At 42.3% G+C, this 18,356-nt stretch overlaps 1 protein-coding gene across 1 annotated transcript in view; it reads left to right on the top strand.

Moving 5' to 3' along the window:
• Cdc123 (cell division cycle 123) overlaps nt 1-7,293 on the top strand; it is a 47,613-nt gene extending 40,320 nt beyond the window's left edge. Inside the window, exons 11-13 of the mRNA XM_048461256.3 lie at nt 4,239-4,367; nt 6,305-6,442; nt 7,001-7,293. Coding sequence (XP_048317213.1) covers nt 4,239-4,367; nt 6,305-6,442; nt 7,001-7,027 — 294 coding nt within the window. The 3' untranslated portion in view covers nt 7,028-7,293. The remainder of the gene's footprint in view (nt 1-4,238; nt 4,368-6,304; nt 6,443-7,000) is intronic.
• The last annotated feature ends 11,063 nt before the right edge of the window (nt 7,294-18,356 follow it).

Here is an 18,356-nt window from a genome sequence, read left to right as displayed (position 1 = left end):
TGAAGAAACATATGATGTAAATAAAAGTAGGACATTGGATATTGGCTCACAGTTTCAGAGGTTTCAGTCCATGGCCATTTGGCTCCATCACTGTGAGCCTTTGGTGACTGAGACACCAGAGAAAGAGGTGGTAGAGTAGAGCAGAGCTGCACCGATGGTCTTCTATCTGCTTTTTATTTTCCCTCCAAGGACCCTTTCTTTGGACTTTGCTGCCCATATTCAGGGTGGGTCTTTCTCCTTTAGTCCCTGTCTTTTGTAGCAGTCATATGTGAACTTGCTTGCCCTCGGCGATAAACCCAGAAATATGCTTTGCCAATCTTCTTGGTGTCTCTCAGTCCAAACAAGCTGACAATTGAGGTTAACCACAACAGATCATTTCAAGTGAAATCTTATCATTAAGTAGGGACCTTCTTTTCCTAATATGTTTTTCATTATGTATTTTATCTAATATCAATAGTATGGTAGGCTTGGGATTGTTTTGTGAATTCATTTTTTTATGCTTTTATGTTTAGCGGTCTTATAAACAGAATATTGTTGGATTATATGGGGAGTCTTTTGGTTTGTTTTGAGACAGGATCCTTCCAAGTAGCCCAGCCTGACCTTGAACTCAAGGCAGTCCTGCCTCAGTTTCCTGACTACAGTGAATTACAAATGTGAGCCACCATTCTTAATTCTTAGCTCCTCTAGTTTGCTTTCTTGCTTTATGTTTAAGTCTTTGATTTCTTTAGTATTTTTTCATTTATCTGTTTGCTGTGCAATATGGATCCAATTTTGTCTTTTTCTAGACCTTATTCAACTGTCCTAACATCAGTATTTTTATTCTTATTATCTCTCAGTATGATGATGTTTTTTCCACCTAAGATCTTGGGGTTTTAGTCTCTGCTGTATTTGCAGACTTTCACCCATGTTGTTTCCTTTAATCTCATCATTCATTTTGCTTGTTTTACTTTGAATTAATCTTTAATGAGCTTTTACTTGTGAGAATCCCAAAGACTCTAGAGATCAGAGTTTTCATTTGCTCCTATCATGTTTCTCAAACTCTGGAGAAAGACGATGCCTTTGGTTCCCAGTCAGTCGGTAGGCATTTATTTTTTTCTTCTTTGGCACATTTTCTTTAAAGATTTTATTGATTATTTATACAGTGTTCTGACACATATTCCTGCATGCCAAAAGAGAGCACCAAATCTCATTGTAGATGATTGTGAGCCACCATGTGGTTGCTGGAAATTGCACTCAGGACCTCTGGAAGAACAGCCAGTGCTCTTAACGTCTAAGCCATCTCTCCTGCCATTTATTTATTTATTTAACTATTTATTTTAATTTACTTTTTTATATAGAAACAGTCTTTTTTTAATCTGTATACCAATCCCAGTTCCCCTTCCCTCCCCTCCTTCCGCTCCACCTACCTTTCCCCTCTCCATCCCACATCTAACCCTCAGAGAGGACAAGGCTCCAATGGGGAGTCAACAAAGTCTGGCACATCGACTTGAGGCTTTCACTGAGGATGCAGCCCTCGGAAGTTGCTCCCTAGTCCTAAGTCCCTCCTTCAGGCCAGTCCTGGCTGTTGTGTGGTGCTGGAACCCTTGCCTTTGCATTCCTGGGAGGAATTCTAAGCTCCCTGAGCTCCTGCTGCTCAACTAGACTCTTACCTCTGGTTCTCAGACTCCTTTCCTTTCTGGTTCCTGGGGCTTCCCCCCCCTCTTCCTCACAGTTGTTGTCTGTACATTTAAAGGGATTCTTATAATCTGAATTTGATCCTGTTCCAAATAGGAGGCCTTTAAAGACACCTCAGCAGAGTGTATTGTAGAAACAAACCATCATGAATTTTACACACTAACCAAAGCAATCTGCTGTTCATGACCTCACCATTATGGTTGTATTATTCTTGATTTTTCTCTGCAGGTATCGGCTTTCCCATCCACACTGCACTCTCACCCACACTGTTACTGTTGTCCTCCAAATTCTGAGTTGCGAAGACTGGGTACAGTGGTGCCAGCTGTAATTGTAGCTGTTTGGGTGGCTGAGGCGGAAGAATCACTTGAGCACTGGACAGTACAGTGAGATCTTTCTCAGAAGAGCCGTGCCGAAACCCAAGTTACTCTGGGAAGCATTTCTAGCATCCTCAGCCAGACAGGTTCTCTGTGCTCTGCTGTAATCTCAGCGCGCCCTGAGTTTGCTCTGTCCCATGGCAGTGTGCTCCATATTGTGGGTGGTGTTGGCTCTGGTTGTTTAGGAAGTATGTTGTGATCCAGATTGAGCTTGTTGAAGGGACAGATCCTGTTGTTGATTGGTCTTTCTAGTTTAGAGACATTTACTGATGAGTGGTCATTTGGTTGATACAAGAAACATTAGTCTGAGTCTTCATTTCTTATGAATTTCCCTATATGGAATTAACTACTCAGGATGACTGAGGCCTGAGATGTCATATAAAAGCATGTTCAACCATAGAATTTCATTCTGCACAGTTTTATGCCTCACTGCAGCTGACTTACCTTATTTTGGGGGCTAATGAAAATGGTATCTGACTTTCAGATCAAATGCTGCCAGCTACCACTGATGGTTGGTTTTGTAATGAGATACAATTTTAGTTTATAGTCAGTATTCACTATCAAAAAGAGGAAAATTCTGAGATGGTTTTGTTGATAATGAAAACTCAAATAGAGTCAGGCATGGTGGTACACACTTTAATCCCAGCACTCAGGTGGCAGAGGCTAGTGGATCTGAGTTTGAGGCCAACTAGCCTACAAACTGAGTTCCAGGTCGGCCAGGGCTACACAGAGAAACGGTCTCAAAACACAAACAAGCAAAAGTCAAGAAGAGAGAATTTGAATTTTGTTAAAAACAACAGGCAGGGTACTAAAACTATCTTAGTTGTAGCACCCTAAACAAATTTGGTGTTATGTCAGACTGACTGGTGGCTAGTATTATTTCACATGGTCTAAGAATAGAGAGGTGAGTGCCAGACTGATGTGTGCCAATGGCTCAAGTGGCAAGAGAAGCTTGTAGGATTTCTCCTGGGGAATATATTAAATAACCTTATTCACATGACATGTGGTGAGAATGTCTTGAAATGGCTCCATGCCATTGACTGGATGTTTCCGAAGTAAGCCCTGTTGAGGTTCCTCACCTTCTCTAAAATTTTGTTTTAGCCTAGATGAAAACAGCATCAGTAGACTGCTGACTCAGCATTCTCTCTCTTTTGGAATGTCCGACTGTGACACAGCTATCTGATCACAACATGGGAATTTCACATGTATAATAAAACATCTAATTGTTAACAGTACATAAAGTAAATGAACAAGTCAGTAGAAAATCAGGGATTGGGGAGAAGGCTCCGTTGGTAAAGTGCTTGCCACACATTCATGGAGGCCAAAGTTTGAACCCCACAACTCATATATGAAAAGCTGGGTGCAATGGTATGTGCCTGTAATTCCAGTTCTGGGGAAGTAGTGACAGGATGGTCCCTGGGACTTGCTGGCCAGCCTGTCTAGCCTGGTTAGTGAGTTGCAGGTTCAGTGACAGACTCTGTCTCAAAAACTAAGGGGGAAAGCAATTGAAGAAGACAGCTGACATCTCCTTCTGGTTTCTGCATAAGTACCCCAACACACACACACACACACACACACACACACGCACACACACACACAGAGCAAACCAGAAGTAGAAGAATAAAAATTTCAAAACATGTCTACCTATGACCCAAATGGCTCTGTGATCAAATGCCCTGGCTTTGATTTCCTAGGATTGTACACATTCCCAGTTCAGATAGGTTTATATGGACCACTTTTTGCTCAGCTGTCCCTGACTCCAGCACAGTTGAACAGTTGGAGCATTCTTTCCCGTAAGTGAGCATCTAGTAGGCTGTTTCTGAAGACAAGAAATTCCTTTCAAAGGTTGAGATAATCTTTTTCCTCTCTCCTTCGTGTGCTTTCAAGCTCTGTCATACATGCAAACTAAATGCCACATGGAAAACTAAAAATAAAATAAAAACCATTTCTGTACCCTTTGTGCTGTGTTTAGATGGGCCCTCGGTGGGGCCTTCTGACTGGTTCTCTTCTCTCTGCTTCAGTCAGCCCCTTGGATCTGTCTGCTTTGACAGGGGACTCCAGGATAGGACACTGAGCATTTAAGATGATTGTTAAGGGAAAGTAATAGTAGAATGCCTGTTTAATCAGAGAGTATAGGTTGTGTTTGTTTTTATTTTATACTAAGCTGATTTTCTTCTGTCTGTGCTCCAGGGGAAGGTGTGGCTGATTGACTTTAATCCATTTGGGGAAGTCACAGACTCACTGTTGTTTACTTGGGAAGAGCTGACATCAGAGAACAACCTAAGAGGTGACTTCAATGAAGGGGATGCTCAGGGGCAGGTAAGTCCGACCTTTTCAGTCCATTCACACCCTTGATCGCATTGACAGAACCTGGACCTCTGGGAAAGGGTCCAGGAGACACAGCTTTGCTGGCTCTTACTTCCCATCAGCATGGGTGTCCATGTGCTCATTCCTTTCCCTGGAAAGCAGAGTTGTTCTGCTTATTCTGGTTTTCCATACTCTGCCTGTCAGTCATGCTCACCTGGAAGAACCTTGACCCTCAGTCAGTTCGCACCATTGCTTCTCTGGTCCTTGCTTCCTGCTGCGTGTTAGCAGAGAGCAGTGGCTACCTATCTACCCAGACCAGGGCCTCTTCACATTGTGACCTCTGCTTTTGTGGTGAGTGTCCCTGGTCAGCTTTCATCTCAGGTGTCTCCAGGCTGGTCCCATTTCTCCAGGCTTTTCATTTCTTCCAGCCATTGTTCCTTCTCTTCCTCTCAGCAGATCCTTTCAGCCCCTCTATAGGAAGGAGAAGCTTCTTGGCTTATTGTCTGCAAAGCCTTGAGCTCACCCTTGCCTGCGCTCCTAAGCCTTGATCTCACCCTTGCCTGCCCTCCTAAGCCTAGAACTCACCCCTGCCTGCCCCCTAAAGTCTTGAGCTCACTCTTACCTGCCCCCAAGCCTTGAGTTCACCCCTACCTACCCTCCTAATCCTTGAGCTCACCCCTGCCTGCTCCCCAAGCCTTGAGCTCACCCCTACCTGCCCTCCTAAGCCTTGAGCTCACCCCTGCCTGCCCTCCTAAGCCTTGAGCTCACCCCTGCCTGCCCTCCTAAGCCTTGAGCTCACCCCTGCCTGCCCTCCTAAGCCTTGAGCTCACCCCTGCCTGCCCTCCTAAGCCTTGAGCTCACCCCTGCCTGCCCTCCTAAGCCTTGAGCTCACCCCTGCCTGCCCTCCTAAGCCTTGAGCTCACCCTTCTTAGCATGTTGTATTTTTCACCCTTTTCTTGTCTACTCCTGTCCGGGTTCAGCCAAGTTCATGTAACTCCCATCTTAATTTTTTTTCCTTTAACCACATTTATTTATGCAGCTACACTCTTCCTTTTCCCATCTTCACAGCTAACCTTTCTTTCAGCAAATTTTCATTACCTTTTTCTACCCTTAAACTTGTTTGCCTGAGGAACTAGAGGTTGCTGGGAGTAGAAGAGTTGTATTCATTGATAGTTACAGTTAAGTTGCCGTTGCTCAGTTAAATTCTTCCCACCCATGCTCAGGCAGGCAACCCGTCTTGTCTAAGTTCCCGTCTTGTCTTCCTCTGCTGGACATCAACCTTCCTCACCTACATATCTGCCAGCTGGGAAGTCCATAGCCAAGGCCTTCTGTCTCTGGAGTCCTTTTTGGCACAAGACAACATGTCCACATTATACACAAGACTTGACCAAGTGTACTAAAGAATGAGTTGGAAGACTAGTGACCTATGAACTTGCAGTTCACGTAGATGGTGCAATGGCTGATGATCTAAGAGGAGTATAAAAAAATTATGGAATTCAGAGTACTCATTTGCCCTCACTGTGAAGGGCAAAGTACTTCCCCAAGGGCAGAGTACTTCCAAGAGCATACCTCCCAACCACACACCTGTAAAAGTGATAATAGCACAGAGTTCTGACCTTTATGACGTTGCTTGGGCCTAAAGAGACTAACACTGGGCTCTGTCCTACTCAGGAGCATCTCCGCCACACACAGTGTTGTATGTAGGCAGCTCTTAGAGACCCGTCCAGCTCTAAATGGAACGCTACTTTGAAAGACTTTCTGTTCACTTTCTAGTAACCATGTAGAAGTATTTTAAAGTCTGGTACCTTCTCTTACTTTAGAGTCTTACTTTCTTCCTTCTGTAGTTCAGAAGAGAACAATGGCATTGAAATTGTGCGACTGTTGTTTTTAAGTTTAGAAAGTAGACCTAAAAACAAATTGACAGACTTCGCTGTTTTCTCTTTGTAAAGGATTCTCCAGCCTTCCGCTGCACAAACAGTGAAGTTACGGTGCAGCCCAGTCCCTATCTGAGCTACCGACTGCCCAAGGACTTCGTGGACCTCTCCACTGGGGAAGACGCTTACAAGCTTATAGATTTCCTTAAACTGGTAGAGTATATGGAAGTTCATGTGCTGGGATTCAAGTGTGCTTTGTGGCACTTTCTTTCAGTCCTGGACCACCTGGACTTTTATCACTGATTATGGATTAAAGGACCACAGTGAAAGAATTAGGCCGATTTGTAAGGAAATAGAAACTACAAGGTGAAGGGATAACTTGTCAGGATGGCAGAAGACACTTTTATGACACATACTCATTTGAAAAATTTGCATACTACTAGCTTTAAGTATGTATGTTGTCATGGGTTCGAAGATCAAGTCTCCTCTGCTACATGGTGATTGTGAATATGTGTGTTTCTTTGTCGGAGTGTGTGTACCTGTGTAAGGAAGAGAAGAAAGTATTCGGATGCTTGAGGGCTGTCATCCAGGAGCCCGGTGATGTGTCAGCTTATCAAATTAGTTAAAGCATCTTTTTTCCATAATTTCAAGCCACATCTTTTGTGAAGATCTCCAGAAAGTTACACTTTCTGACAGAAACAGTGACCTTGGCTGGGCAGATATCCTAGTTAGAATGTGCTTCTCCAACATAGTCTTGGTTTCCTTTGACAGAAAAGAAATGAGCAAGAGGACGACTGAGCGCTGCCTTGTGAATAAGTAGAAGAGGGAAACAGCTACTCTAGGAGACGGCGTACAGAACACAACCTCCCAGTGGTCCGGACCAGCAGGAGATGGAGTGGGCAGTATGCAAAATCATCAGTTTTTATACTCGTACATATTCACTTGGGAAACATGGAGGAACTTTGGTATTTGTAAAAAAAATAATAATAATAACATAACATAATAAATAGATCTTAAACATAAGGAAGCATACTGTTCTGATAATAAAATAACTTTCTATGAAATTCTTGCTCTCTGGCTCAGTCTGTTCAGATTTATCTATATTTCTTTCATTTCCATTTTTATACCTGTCAGGTAGGTGGTCAGAATTAGGCTTTACAGAAATAGTAAGAGATCGTGAGAGGGAAGAAGAGAGCTTAAATGACATGGGAAGGGAGAGGGTAGTAGGTGTTGTGCAAAGGGAGAGCACAGTGAGTACTGAGGGACAGAAAGGGACCAATGTGAGGGGGGAGGGCAGAGGCCTGCAGGCCATTGGGCAGAACAAAATATAGTGATGCATATGAATGGTGATGCCATGCTGGAACACAATAATTTGTGTACTGACCTAAAATATTAACTGAAGAAGTAAGAAAATATGGACTGATAGCTCAGCGGGTAAAGGCACAGAAGCCTGCCGACCTGAGCTCGATTCCTGGAAGTCATGGTGGAAGGAGAAAACTGACTCCTGAGGGTAGCCTCTAACGTTCATGTACTCAGACACACCATGAACACACATGCACACACATATATATACAATAAAGTGTGGCAGGGTCCTAGAGGGTGGCCCTTGGGGGCGAGGCAAAGTAGGTGCAGAGCCATAGGCACCAGGAACATGTTGAAACAAAGCTCAGTTTACTTCAGGAAGGGGTTGGCCTCTGCTGAGGTGATGTGGCCACTGTTCACAGGTCCACATCATTTCTTGTCAGACTCGGCTGGTGTTATCAAGGCTCTCTGGCAGACCCAAGCCGGCTTTTAGGAAATATCTACTGCACATGCTCTTAATATCGGCCTAGGCTGGCTGGCTCGCAGGCCCATTAAGGCTCAGTCATCCCACATATCCATCCTTAATTAATTTTACAGGACATGCTCAGTGGAAGCTAGGGTGCCTTACCCTGGCCTTCTTGTCCCCACCTCAGGAGGGCTCAGCACAATGAACTGTGTCTGTCTTAAGTCAGCTTTTCCTACTCTTACCCTTCCTTGACTACCAGCCCTTGTAGAGCATTGATCTTGGCGAGCAGTCAGAGTGGTGGGTCAGGCACCTTTTGAACCTCAGTAAGCCCTGCATGCATTACCTCTCCAGGAGGGCTTTGTCTAGTGTCTGAGTCGTCTGAGCCATTAGAACCTGGAGGGTTGCCTTGGCCACCTTTTGTTGACAATTAGGCAGTAGGAGACATTTAAAACAGAAGAATTAGCAGTACCACACCCCCAAGCAAAACATATAAGGATCCAGGAGGGATCAAAAAGTCTTTTTAAATTATTCCATACACTCATCAAAAATTCAGTCTCTAAGTACATGTGTGATTTCCTAGTCATGTTTAGTCAATGATCTTGTTCCCAAAGTAATATGGAGTAATTGAGGAACTTATATGACCAGGTCCCTTTTATGTATTGTGTCAATCAGAATCTTTTTGAGGAAATATTGAAAACCTTGTAGGGAGTGAGACAAATTGTTTGGTATCAGGGTTCAGACACTAACAATGATGTATCCTTTATCAAAGTCAATTCCTAAGCCAAAAGATCAATTTGTTGTTGTAATACATGATTAGCCTGAGAAAAATGTTGATAATTGTCTCTTGAGCATGTAAAACCTCAACAGACTTAGCGACTACTTGACTTAAGGTTTCTACTGTAGTGGCCATTTGTGTTAGTGGCACTGTTCTGGCCACCGCTCCTCCCACTCCCAGCACAATGACCGCAATGACAGCGTCCTTAATTCCAAAGTCTCTTTTTGTCCTACCCACCTCCTCTAACTAGATTTGAGTCATAATGGTAATGGCGTAGAAGTGGGTAGCATTGACAATGGGTACCCAGATGGCTGCTGGTTCTTTAGGAATATCCCAGGCAGCATGCTATCTGGAGCTCATCTTGAGAGAGCGATTGAGGGTATCTCTGACACTGGAAGCATTAGTTACTAGAAAGAAGGGGGAGTCGGACACAGACTGGGGTGGCCTTCAGTTAATTCAGTATTTTGTGTCACATTTACAGCACTTCTTCCTGTCCATTGACCCATACACTTTTTATGGACGTAGGCCCCGTTAAAAAGACGGACACCTTTAGGAGTGTCAAAGGGTGCAGATCATGACAATTAGAGAGGCCACATAAGTCCCAGTTGCCCATGATGGGGTCAAATAGAAAATGAATGGGATCTCTGAGAATATGCAGAGAAAGGTAGGAGACACCAAGTGCAGTGAGCTTCCACATACCGAGTTGTACTGGATAATCTTCTAATCTAGAGGATACAACGGGTTGGCAATGTTCCCCCGGGATGGGCAGTCCAAAAGTGGACAGTCTGGACACTGCTGAACATCGAAGCAAAGGTGGCTGGGATATTGTTGGAGGAACTAATGGGTGTTTGTAATTAGTGAGTGGGGCAAGAAACTCCAAGCTTCTTGGTTCCGTTAGTAAGGTTGCCATGAAAGTCTCCCGTGGTTATGTTATATAATTTTATACAGGGACTGAGGAACACATTTATTGTGAAGCAGAGTATTTCTTCCTTCCAGTTTTCTTTGTGCAGGTACTAGGTCCGTGAAAAACAAGCCCAAACTAGCTAGCATTAGAAGTAAACAAAAGTGGGTACACAGGATTCGACAGCCATGGGCGAAAGAATAGAGGGTAGTGGGACAAGGGTCTACAAATCCTCCACAGATGGAGATCAAACAGCAGTATAAAGCAATATACATCACCCATCTGTAGCTTCTTCCTTGGGCAAGGTTTCCTGGTCTGTAGCAGTACAAATATCTCTAGGAGGTATTCATATTGGAGTGGTGGCACTCTTAAGAAAGATGCAAGCATACCCTTGCCCTTGGGTCAATAGGGGGTCTGGGAGTTGCCATTGGAGGGATATAAGATCCCTCCACTGCACCAGTGGCAGGGGGTGTCCTGTGGCAGGCAGCCTAGTGTTTGAAGGCTGGGTTTAATCCCTTATCTTCAAATCACAGGAAACTAACGTGGAAAAGGACCTCCACCAAAGCAGGATTAGGATCTCTCTTTGTCTCTGGTGGTATTATTCAAGTCAAGAACTCTTTAAGGGTCCAGTTTGCTCTTTCCACTATGGCCTGTCCCTGGGGATTGTAGGGGATTTCTGTCATATGGGAAATCTGCCAAGAACACACAAAAATCAGTAAATTGTCATGACACATAGGCAGGGCCATTATCAGTTTTTATGGCTGAGGCTACCCCCATGACTAGCATTGCCAATTTGAGGGTCTTTATAACACTGGAGGGTCTTCCACAGGCACTGCCAATGCATACACAAAGTCAGAGAGGTATCTACTATAATATTACATATCTCAAGTTGCCAAAGAGTGCATGATTTATCATCCATTTGCCATATAGTATTGGGTATTAGGCCTTGGGGGTTCACCCCACCCCTCTGAAGGGGGCCCCAAAGGGGCAAGCGGCACACATGTAGTACAGGACTTGGATAGATGTTTACACTGCAAAATTGGCACCTCTGGGAGCAACTTATGTAAGCTCTGTGGTAATAAGTAAAATTGCTGATGTAACATTCCAGCTTGTTCTAGCAAATCTACTGTAGCTATCATTATAGTGGCACCAGTTATTATATCTCTCTTTGCCAAGACTCCTGGTAATTTGGAATGTGACCAAATATGTGACAAATACCAGGGCTCAGTTCTTTCATTTAAAATATCTTGTATTAAGAGCATGGTATTGGCTATTGGGTTTAGGGAGTCCTAAACATTCTTATCAGCTGTACAGTGTATTGACTTTCAGAAAATATATTGACATTTTGACATTCTACCATGATTTTAAAGTTTTTTTTTTTAAGATTTATTTTGCATGTATGCCTGCAGGCCTGAAGAGGGCACCAGATTTCATTACAGATGGTCATGAGCCACCATGTGGTTGCTGAGAATTGAACTCAGGACCTCTGGAAGAACAATCAGTGCTCTTAACATCTGAGCCACTTCTCCAGCCCTTCTACCAGGATTTTAAAGAGTGTCAATAATTCCCTTACTTGTGCAGAGTCAGGGTTGGGAATAACATACGTTTTATCCTTCTCTCCTTGTAGATGGATGCTATAAAGTCATCCTACACTAGCTCAGAACTGAGTATAATAAAGGGTTGTTTAGTGGTAGACTCACAGATCACAGTCCTCTGCATGAGTGGGTAACGGGAACTGAATCCAGCAGCCTAGAAAGAGAGACCGTGCAAGTTTTATATCTGCATTTATAGTACAAGAGACCACACCAAGTAGGCTGATATATTACAGGCTGTTGGCTGAAGGAGTTTCCACAGCACCTTCCCTTTTGTCTAAATAAGAGAGTTCTCAAGTCCAAATAGATCTAAGACCTCAACATAAAGCCAGTCAGCCACACTGAACATCGTACAAGAGAAGGTGGGAAGTACACTTTAATGCATTGGCACAGGAGATCACTTCCTAAACATAACCCCAGCAACACAGACACAGAGAAACAATTAATAAATGGAACCTTCTGAAACTGAAAAGCTTCTGTAAAGCAAAGGGCATGGTCAACAAGACAAAATGACAGGTGGTGGTGGCACATGCTTTTAATCCTAGCACTCAGGAATCAGAGGCAAGTTGATCTCTGTGAGTCTGAGGCCAGCCTGGTCTACAGAGAGTTCCAGGACATCCATGGCTACACAGTGAAACCTTGTCTCAAAAAGCAAACAAACAAAAAAGATTAACATAAGTACAGATTCACTGCACACACGTCTGAATGAAGGAATCAAAGAACGAGGAATTAGAGAAAGTAAGTGAAGAAATCAAGAGCCATGTGAGTTCTTCAGAGGACAATGTGGTTTCGTGTTTACAGCTAACCAGGTTGATCTTGAGCAATAGCAGAGCTGTGTTTAGACATTTTAAAAATAAGATTTCAGTATTAACATGGATGTTGTGGCTTATGAAGAACAGTTTTGATTGGCATGTTATAAAAGTAGACTGCACAGTGATTAACCACTTCATTCATCATCAGACATACTGTGTACACAGTGAGAAGAGTCTTGAGAAGAAAGCGTGGCGGGCGTTGTAGGGAAGTAGTAGTCAAAGTGGCTACATGCTTCGTGTTATAGAGCTGGGCAATGAATATGAAGTAGAGAAATAATTCTTTGACATGTGACTTCCTTTAGTCAGAGAAATCCAAAATAAAGCAACACTTCTGAATACAAATAAGCTGGAAAAACAAGCACAGATAGAGTATTCAGTTCTGTGTACTATCACAGGTACTGAATCGTTCAACAAATATTTCTTGGATCTATAACTTTTAGGTGACAGGCACACCACTTGGATGTCCCTGCCTGCATGAGCCCAGCTAAAACAAACAAGTAGATAGTTGAGATAGTGATAAACAGGGAACACTAATGATCAAATGGATAGATACTGACTTTGGTGAGAAGAGGAACTTGCAAGGCAGAGGTACTCTGGCTGAGATGGAGCCGAAAGCAGCCACAAGAACTTTGTATAAGGAGCTGGAGAGGAGGGTTAGTAGGTAAAAGTGCTTGCTTTGTGGGGAATCCCCCAGTGCTTATGTGAAAAGCTAGCATGGTGACATGCAACTGTCACCCCAGCACTGTGTAGACAGCGCTGTGTAGACAGTGTGGAGACAGGAGGATTATGGGGGCTTGTTGGTTGCTAGCTGAGTGCTAGGTACTGTGAGAGACCCTATCTCATAAGGTTGAGAGTGATGGATAAGATAGAGTAAGGACATCTGACATCCTCCTCTGATTTCATGGGAACACATGGGTGCATACACGTGTGGGTACACACACACACACACACACACACACACACACACACACCTCCACACAAGAGCATGCATAGAAATGCATAGAAGATGACATACCCTGAAAGAAGAGAGAAGACCACAGTAGGTGAGGAAAGAGATGAACAAAACCAGGTCCTCCCAGGGTTAGATGTTGGGATTTCATTCTGAAGTGAGATGCTCTTTAAGTTTAAGCAGAGGAGAGACATAATCTGATTTATGTTTCTCAATTGTGTTTCTGATTCCTATCTGGAAAACAGGGTGATGGATTAGGAGGAAGCTGTCTCTGAGAGATCATGGCTTCCATTCTGTGCTAACAGTTAAGACAAAGAAGAGGATGAGATGGGCAATAAGTTGATAGGTAGGATGAAAGACTACAGGGTACAAAGGCAGCTTAGCAGGTCAAAGAGTCCCTTCTTTCCCCAGCAGTCTTCTGTGTCTATAACCTAGTGGAGGGAGGAGCCTTGTGGACTCTAAGTTTCAGGGACTTCCTGGGACTTGCCAGTTATTTTATTTCCTAGTCTTAACAGTCCTCCCTACAGGATGGAAATGTTACAGTTCAGAGGTTAACACTACCATACAAGGTAAATGAAGATCCTCCACCATGCCTTCTGCAGAGATGGGCCACAGACCCAAAAGCACAGGGCCCAGCAGCCATAGATAGAAACTTCGTAAACTCTGAGTCAAAATAAGTTTTCTTCCTTCTGTTTGTCTCTGTATTTTGTCATAGAAATGAAAAGTGAAAACAAACATGTTTTTATTCCTTTATGAATGGAAAAGAGGGCTGGAGGGATGGAGCAGCAGTTAAGAGCATTGGCTGCTCTACCATAGGTCCTGAGTTCAATTCCCAGCACCCACATGGTGGCTCACAACCATCCATAATGAGATCTGGCACCCTCTTCTTGTATGCTGGCATACATGCAGGCAGAACACTGTATGCATAACAAATAAAAAATCTTTTAAAAAAATGGAAAAAATGAAAGTGGAACCATTTAGTAGAGAGGAAATTAAGATTATTTTCTTAGGCACAGTGATTCCAGTATTCATCTGAGGGAGATTTACAAAATAGTAAAGAGAGTTTAAATAGGTTGAATCAAATTTTGTAACAGTCCAAGGCTGAATAGACAGCTTACAGAACGACTTTGTGTGCAAGGTTATGAATCTTCGTGATTGGTTGACTCTAATCAGGCAACTATGGGAACACTCCCTTCAAACCTTCCAGCTTTATTCTTCATTGTCATAACTAAAATGGTCACAGATGACTACTTTAGTTCTGTCAACTTCACTATAATCTTTTATGAAATGAATCAATGTCCTAAGGGGATTGTTTAGTGTGAATTTAGACTTCTCATGCTGTTTTTCAAATATATCAAGTACAAATCTCTCTTCAAACAAAAGAAATGAAGGATATTTAGCAATCTAATTTTCTTCCTGTCTTGTTTTGCATGTGAAGCATGTGGTACATTCACCCGTGTATATGCACAAGAAAGCAAAAGGAAGATGTTATCTTAATTAAAGTTTCTATTGCTGTGAAGAGACACCATGACCATGGCAACGCCTATAAAGGAAAACATTTAATTGGTACTGACTTACAGTTAAGAGGTTTAGTCCATTGTCATCATGGTGGGAAGCATGGCAGCACACAGGCAGACATGGTGCTGAAGAGTAGTTCTGTGTTCTACATCTGGATCCACAGCATCAGGCAGACAGAGTGACACTGGACCTGACTTGAGCTTCTGAAACCTCAAAGCCTGCTCCACTAAGGCCACCCCGCCTGATCCCTCTCAAGCAGTGCCACTCCCTATGGACCTATAGGGGCCGTTCCATTCAAACCATCACAGCTGTCAAATGTCTTCCTCTCTCACTCTTCTCTTTTTTTTTTGATGGGGGGGGGCAGGATTTTCTTGTGGAAACTGATAGTTTTGGGTAGGCTGACTGGCCAGCAAGCTCTCAGCATCAACCTGTCTCCTCCCCTCCCCCCCGCCCAGTACTGGGATTTCAGGTACTCATGACCATGTCTGGCTTTTATATGAATGCTGGAGATTTTTCTTGGATCCTCTTTCTTGTTGTAGCCACACATTAGGGTGACATCTGTCAAGATCTAGACTTGATAGGGTTCATACATTCCAGGGTAAGGGCATGTGGATTAGAAAAATTAGATAAGAAGAACAGAGATATGAAAGAATTGTAGAGACATAGAACAGAACTTGGAGGGCAGCTCAGTGAATACTGGATATCAAATTCTTTCATGTTTAATTTTATATACTTTTATACCCCAATACAAAAGGGGGGAAGAAGGCAAAAGACTGCTTTAATATGATATGAAGAACAAACAGAATAATTACTCGCTTCAATACTTGAAATATCAAGTAACTAGTTAACCTTTAGCTAAGTATTTTGTTGTTTAGGCAGGATGTGTAGTGACCACACCTTAGACCAAGCATTCTGTAGGCATCCACTCCCTGGATCCAACCACCTGACTTATCCTTGAAGGAGCAGAAATAGGCTTGGATTCTCTGACCTTTGGTCAAGGTGGAGCAGATCTATCTCTATGGGCCATCTTAATATCCAAAACACCAAGTAATCAATCCAAGGTCAGGATATCTTATTTGTAGCCACTCCTTAAGTCAGACTTCTTGTCAAAACTATGAAAGAGCAAAAGTAGGGTTTGGATCTCTGACCTTTAGTCAAGGTGGAGCAGACCCACTTCTGTGGAACTGATGTGAGATTCCCCTCTGTATACTATGAATGTTTTATTACCATTGGTTGATAAAGAATCTTCCCTATAGCAGGGAAGAATATATCCAGGCTGGAAGAGATATAGATAGAGAGTAGGCAGAGTTAAAGACACGCCATGTAGCTGTGGAAGGAGAAAGACACTAGAACTTTTCTGGTAGGCCACAGCCTCATGGAGATACACGAATTAATAGAAATGGGTTAATTCAAGATGTAAGACCTAGCTAGGAATATGTCTAAGCTATTGGCCAAATAGTATTGTGATTAATATAGGTTCTGTGTGATTATTTGGGTCTGGGTGACCAGGAAGGAACAAGTAGTCTTTGTTTACATAATAATGCAGTGTGAGCCAGCTGCATCCACATAAAACCTGAGAGAACTTGGGAAGGAATTCTAGACATAAAAGAACAGAGTTAAGCATGGCTTCTTGGTAGCAGCATTTTCTTGGGTAGACTCTGTTTGCTAGAGGTAAGGAGAAGTGTGATTCTTGAAGTTTCCTGACTCAGTGTTAGCAGCAAAAACTGTGTAGCTCCTTTAAGAGTCGACTTCCTGGTTTGTGCTGGTCCTGTTACAGAGCACTTAAATGGAGTCTTTGAGCAGCTTGTTACAGATTGGTTAAAGGCAACATAGACCTCCTGGTCCCTGAAGCTGGGGCAGTGAGCATGGCTTGCAGAGGCTTCCACCATGTTGAACTGGGTGGAGAAAACAGGCAGGCTGTGGAGTTGGTCCTTGCCATGTCCGCTTAGCATTTTTTTAAAAAGGCCCTCTTGGTCAGAAAATGATTATGAATACACAATAAGACAGATTCAGATGAAAAAGACCTCTGAATAAGTCACAGTGTTGTATTATTGTACATGGGCTTAAGAGAGAGAGAAAAAATGGAGTACAGATAGTCATAGATTAAAGGAGTAAAGATAATAAAATAAATATTAAAAAGAAATATAGTAATAAAAAAGCCGTGTAAAGATGAAAAATACACAGAGAGTCTGGATTATGTATATTATTGTGGTTTTTTTTAAGTTTGTGACTGCAGAGAGACATTTGATTCTGGGGGTTGCTAAGTTTAAACCAACATAAAGGCACATTAACTTCAAAATTTGGGTCTAAGATATGCTGCTTGGAAAAAGAGTTCTGCTTTTGTTTCTACAGAAGATGAGAACCTGTGGATTCCTTCCAGGCTAATGTGGTTTGATTGAACAAGACCCCTGAAAGACCTTGGTGAACTCTAAAAATACATTGCCCAATAAACAGCAGGAAGCAGTTTGGAGACAACTTCACCCAAATTCCCAATGGTCACAGTCAATTTCTAAAAAGTGGGGGAGGTATGATATAGAGATGGATACTTTACCTTGGTATGGATCTTGGTCTATTGATACAAATTTAAGGTCTATTTCATAACACTGTGTATATGTATATTTTTAGTCTTGTTTATCTTATTGTGTTTGTGCAACTTATTTAAAAATGTAATCTATAGTTAAGAAATACAGATATTATTAGATAGTCATTTATTATAACCAAGTTTTTAATTACATTATGTTTTCTAAATATTCAGAGATATGTTAGATAATCTCCAACACTTCAAAGACCTATGGAATATAGCATTTAAAATGTTTTAAGAAGTAAGACTTTTCTCAATAGTGAGATATGTCTTCTGGCAGCTCCAATTACTTCAGAGAGGTTGATGGGCATTGAAGAAACTTGTTATGGAGTTTGCCTTCAATGTGACAAGGCTAGCCATTTGGGCAAGAAGCTGCTCTTGCCTGGACTGTTGATGGCATACTATATGAAAAGGACATGCAGGACACAAATAAAAGTGACTTCTGAACTTTACAAAAGATGGGATGGTCCTTTAGGGTTTCTACTTCATGAAAGAGTCTGCTAGACATTCTGCAGGACACAGCAGAAAATGACTGACAAACTGCCAATATAGGCTAAAAAGTCTTTAAAATTTCCTACTTCAAGGAAAAGTTTGCCAGATACTATGGTCCTGTAGGCTGAAGATGGATGCCCCAACTTTACAGAACTTTGGGTGACTGTCCAAGGCAGTGAGATGTCTCTGTCAATTCTAGAATTTTGGAAGTTGCTTACAATGTACTTCCTGTTAACTTAGGTAGTATTATATCCTTCAGGGGCCTTTGGTGGAGTTAAAGACAGAGTTTTCCGTAGTTATGATAAAAGATAAATTGGATATGAAACTTTAGACTCATATAGAAATACTGTAATTCTTGTTTGATACCTGTTTTGTTTATGTAATTTTACTATGTTAAAGTTAAAACCTCCCTTTTCATTTAGACAGAAGAGGGGAGATGATGTGGGATTCCCCTCTGTATGCTTTGAATATACTTTATTACCATTGATTAATAAAGAAACTGTTTCTGCCTGTAGAGGGGCAAAATATAGCGGCTGGAAGAGATAGAGAGAGTAAGCAGAGTCAAAGAGATGTCATGTAGCTTCCAAAGAAAAAAAGACACTAGAAACTTTCTGGTAGGCCACAGCCTCCCGGAGATACACAGGTTAATAGAAATGGGTTAATTTACGATGTAAGACCTAGCTAGGAATATGCCTAAGCTATTAGTCAAACAGTATTGTAATTAATATAATTTCTGTGT

Source organism: Myodes glareolus, chromosome 14 (genome assembly GCF_982192425.1).
Source record: "Myodes glareolus chromosome 14, mMyoGla1.1, whole genome shotgun sequence".
Taxonomy (NCBI): Eukaryota; Metazoa; Chordata; class Mammalia; order Rodentia; family Cricetidae; genus Myodes; species Myodes glareolus.
The sequence above is the reverse complement of the archived record's forward strand: the minus strand, read 5'-3'. Positions and strand labels throughout refer to the sequence as shown.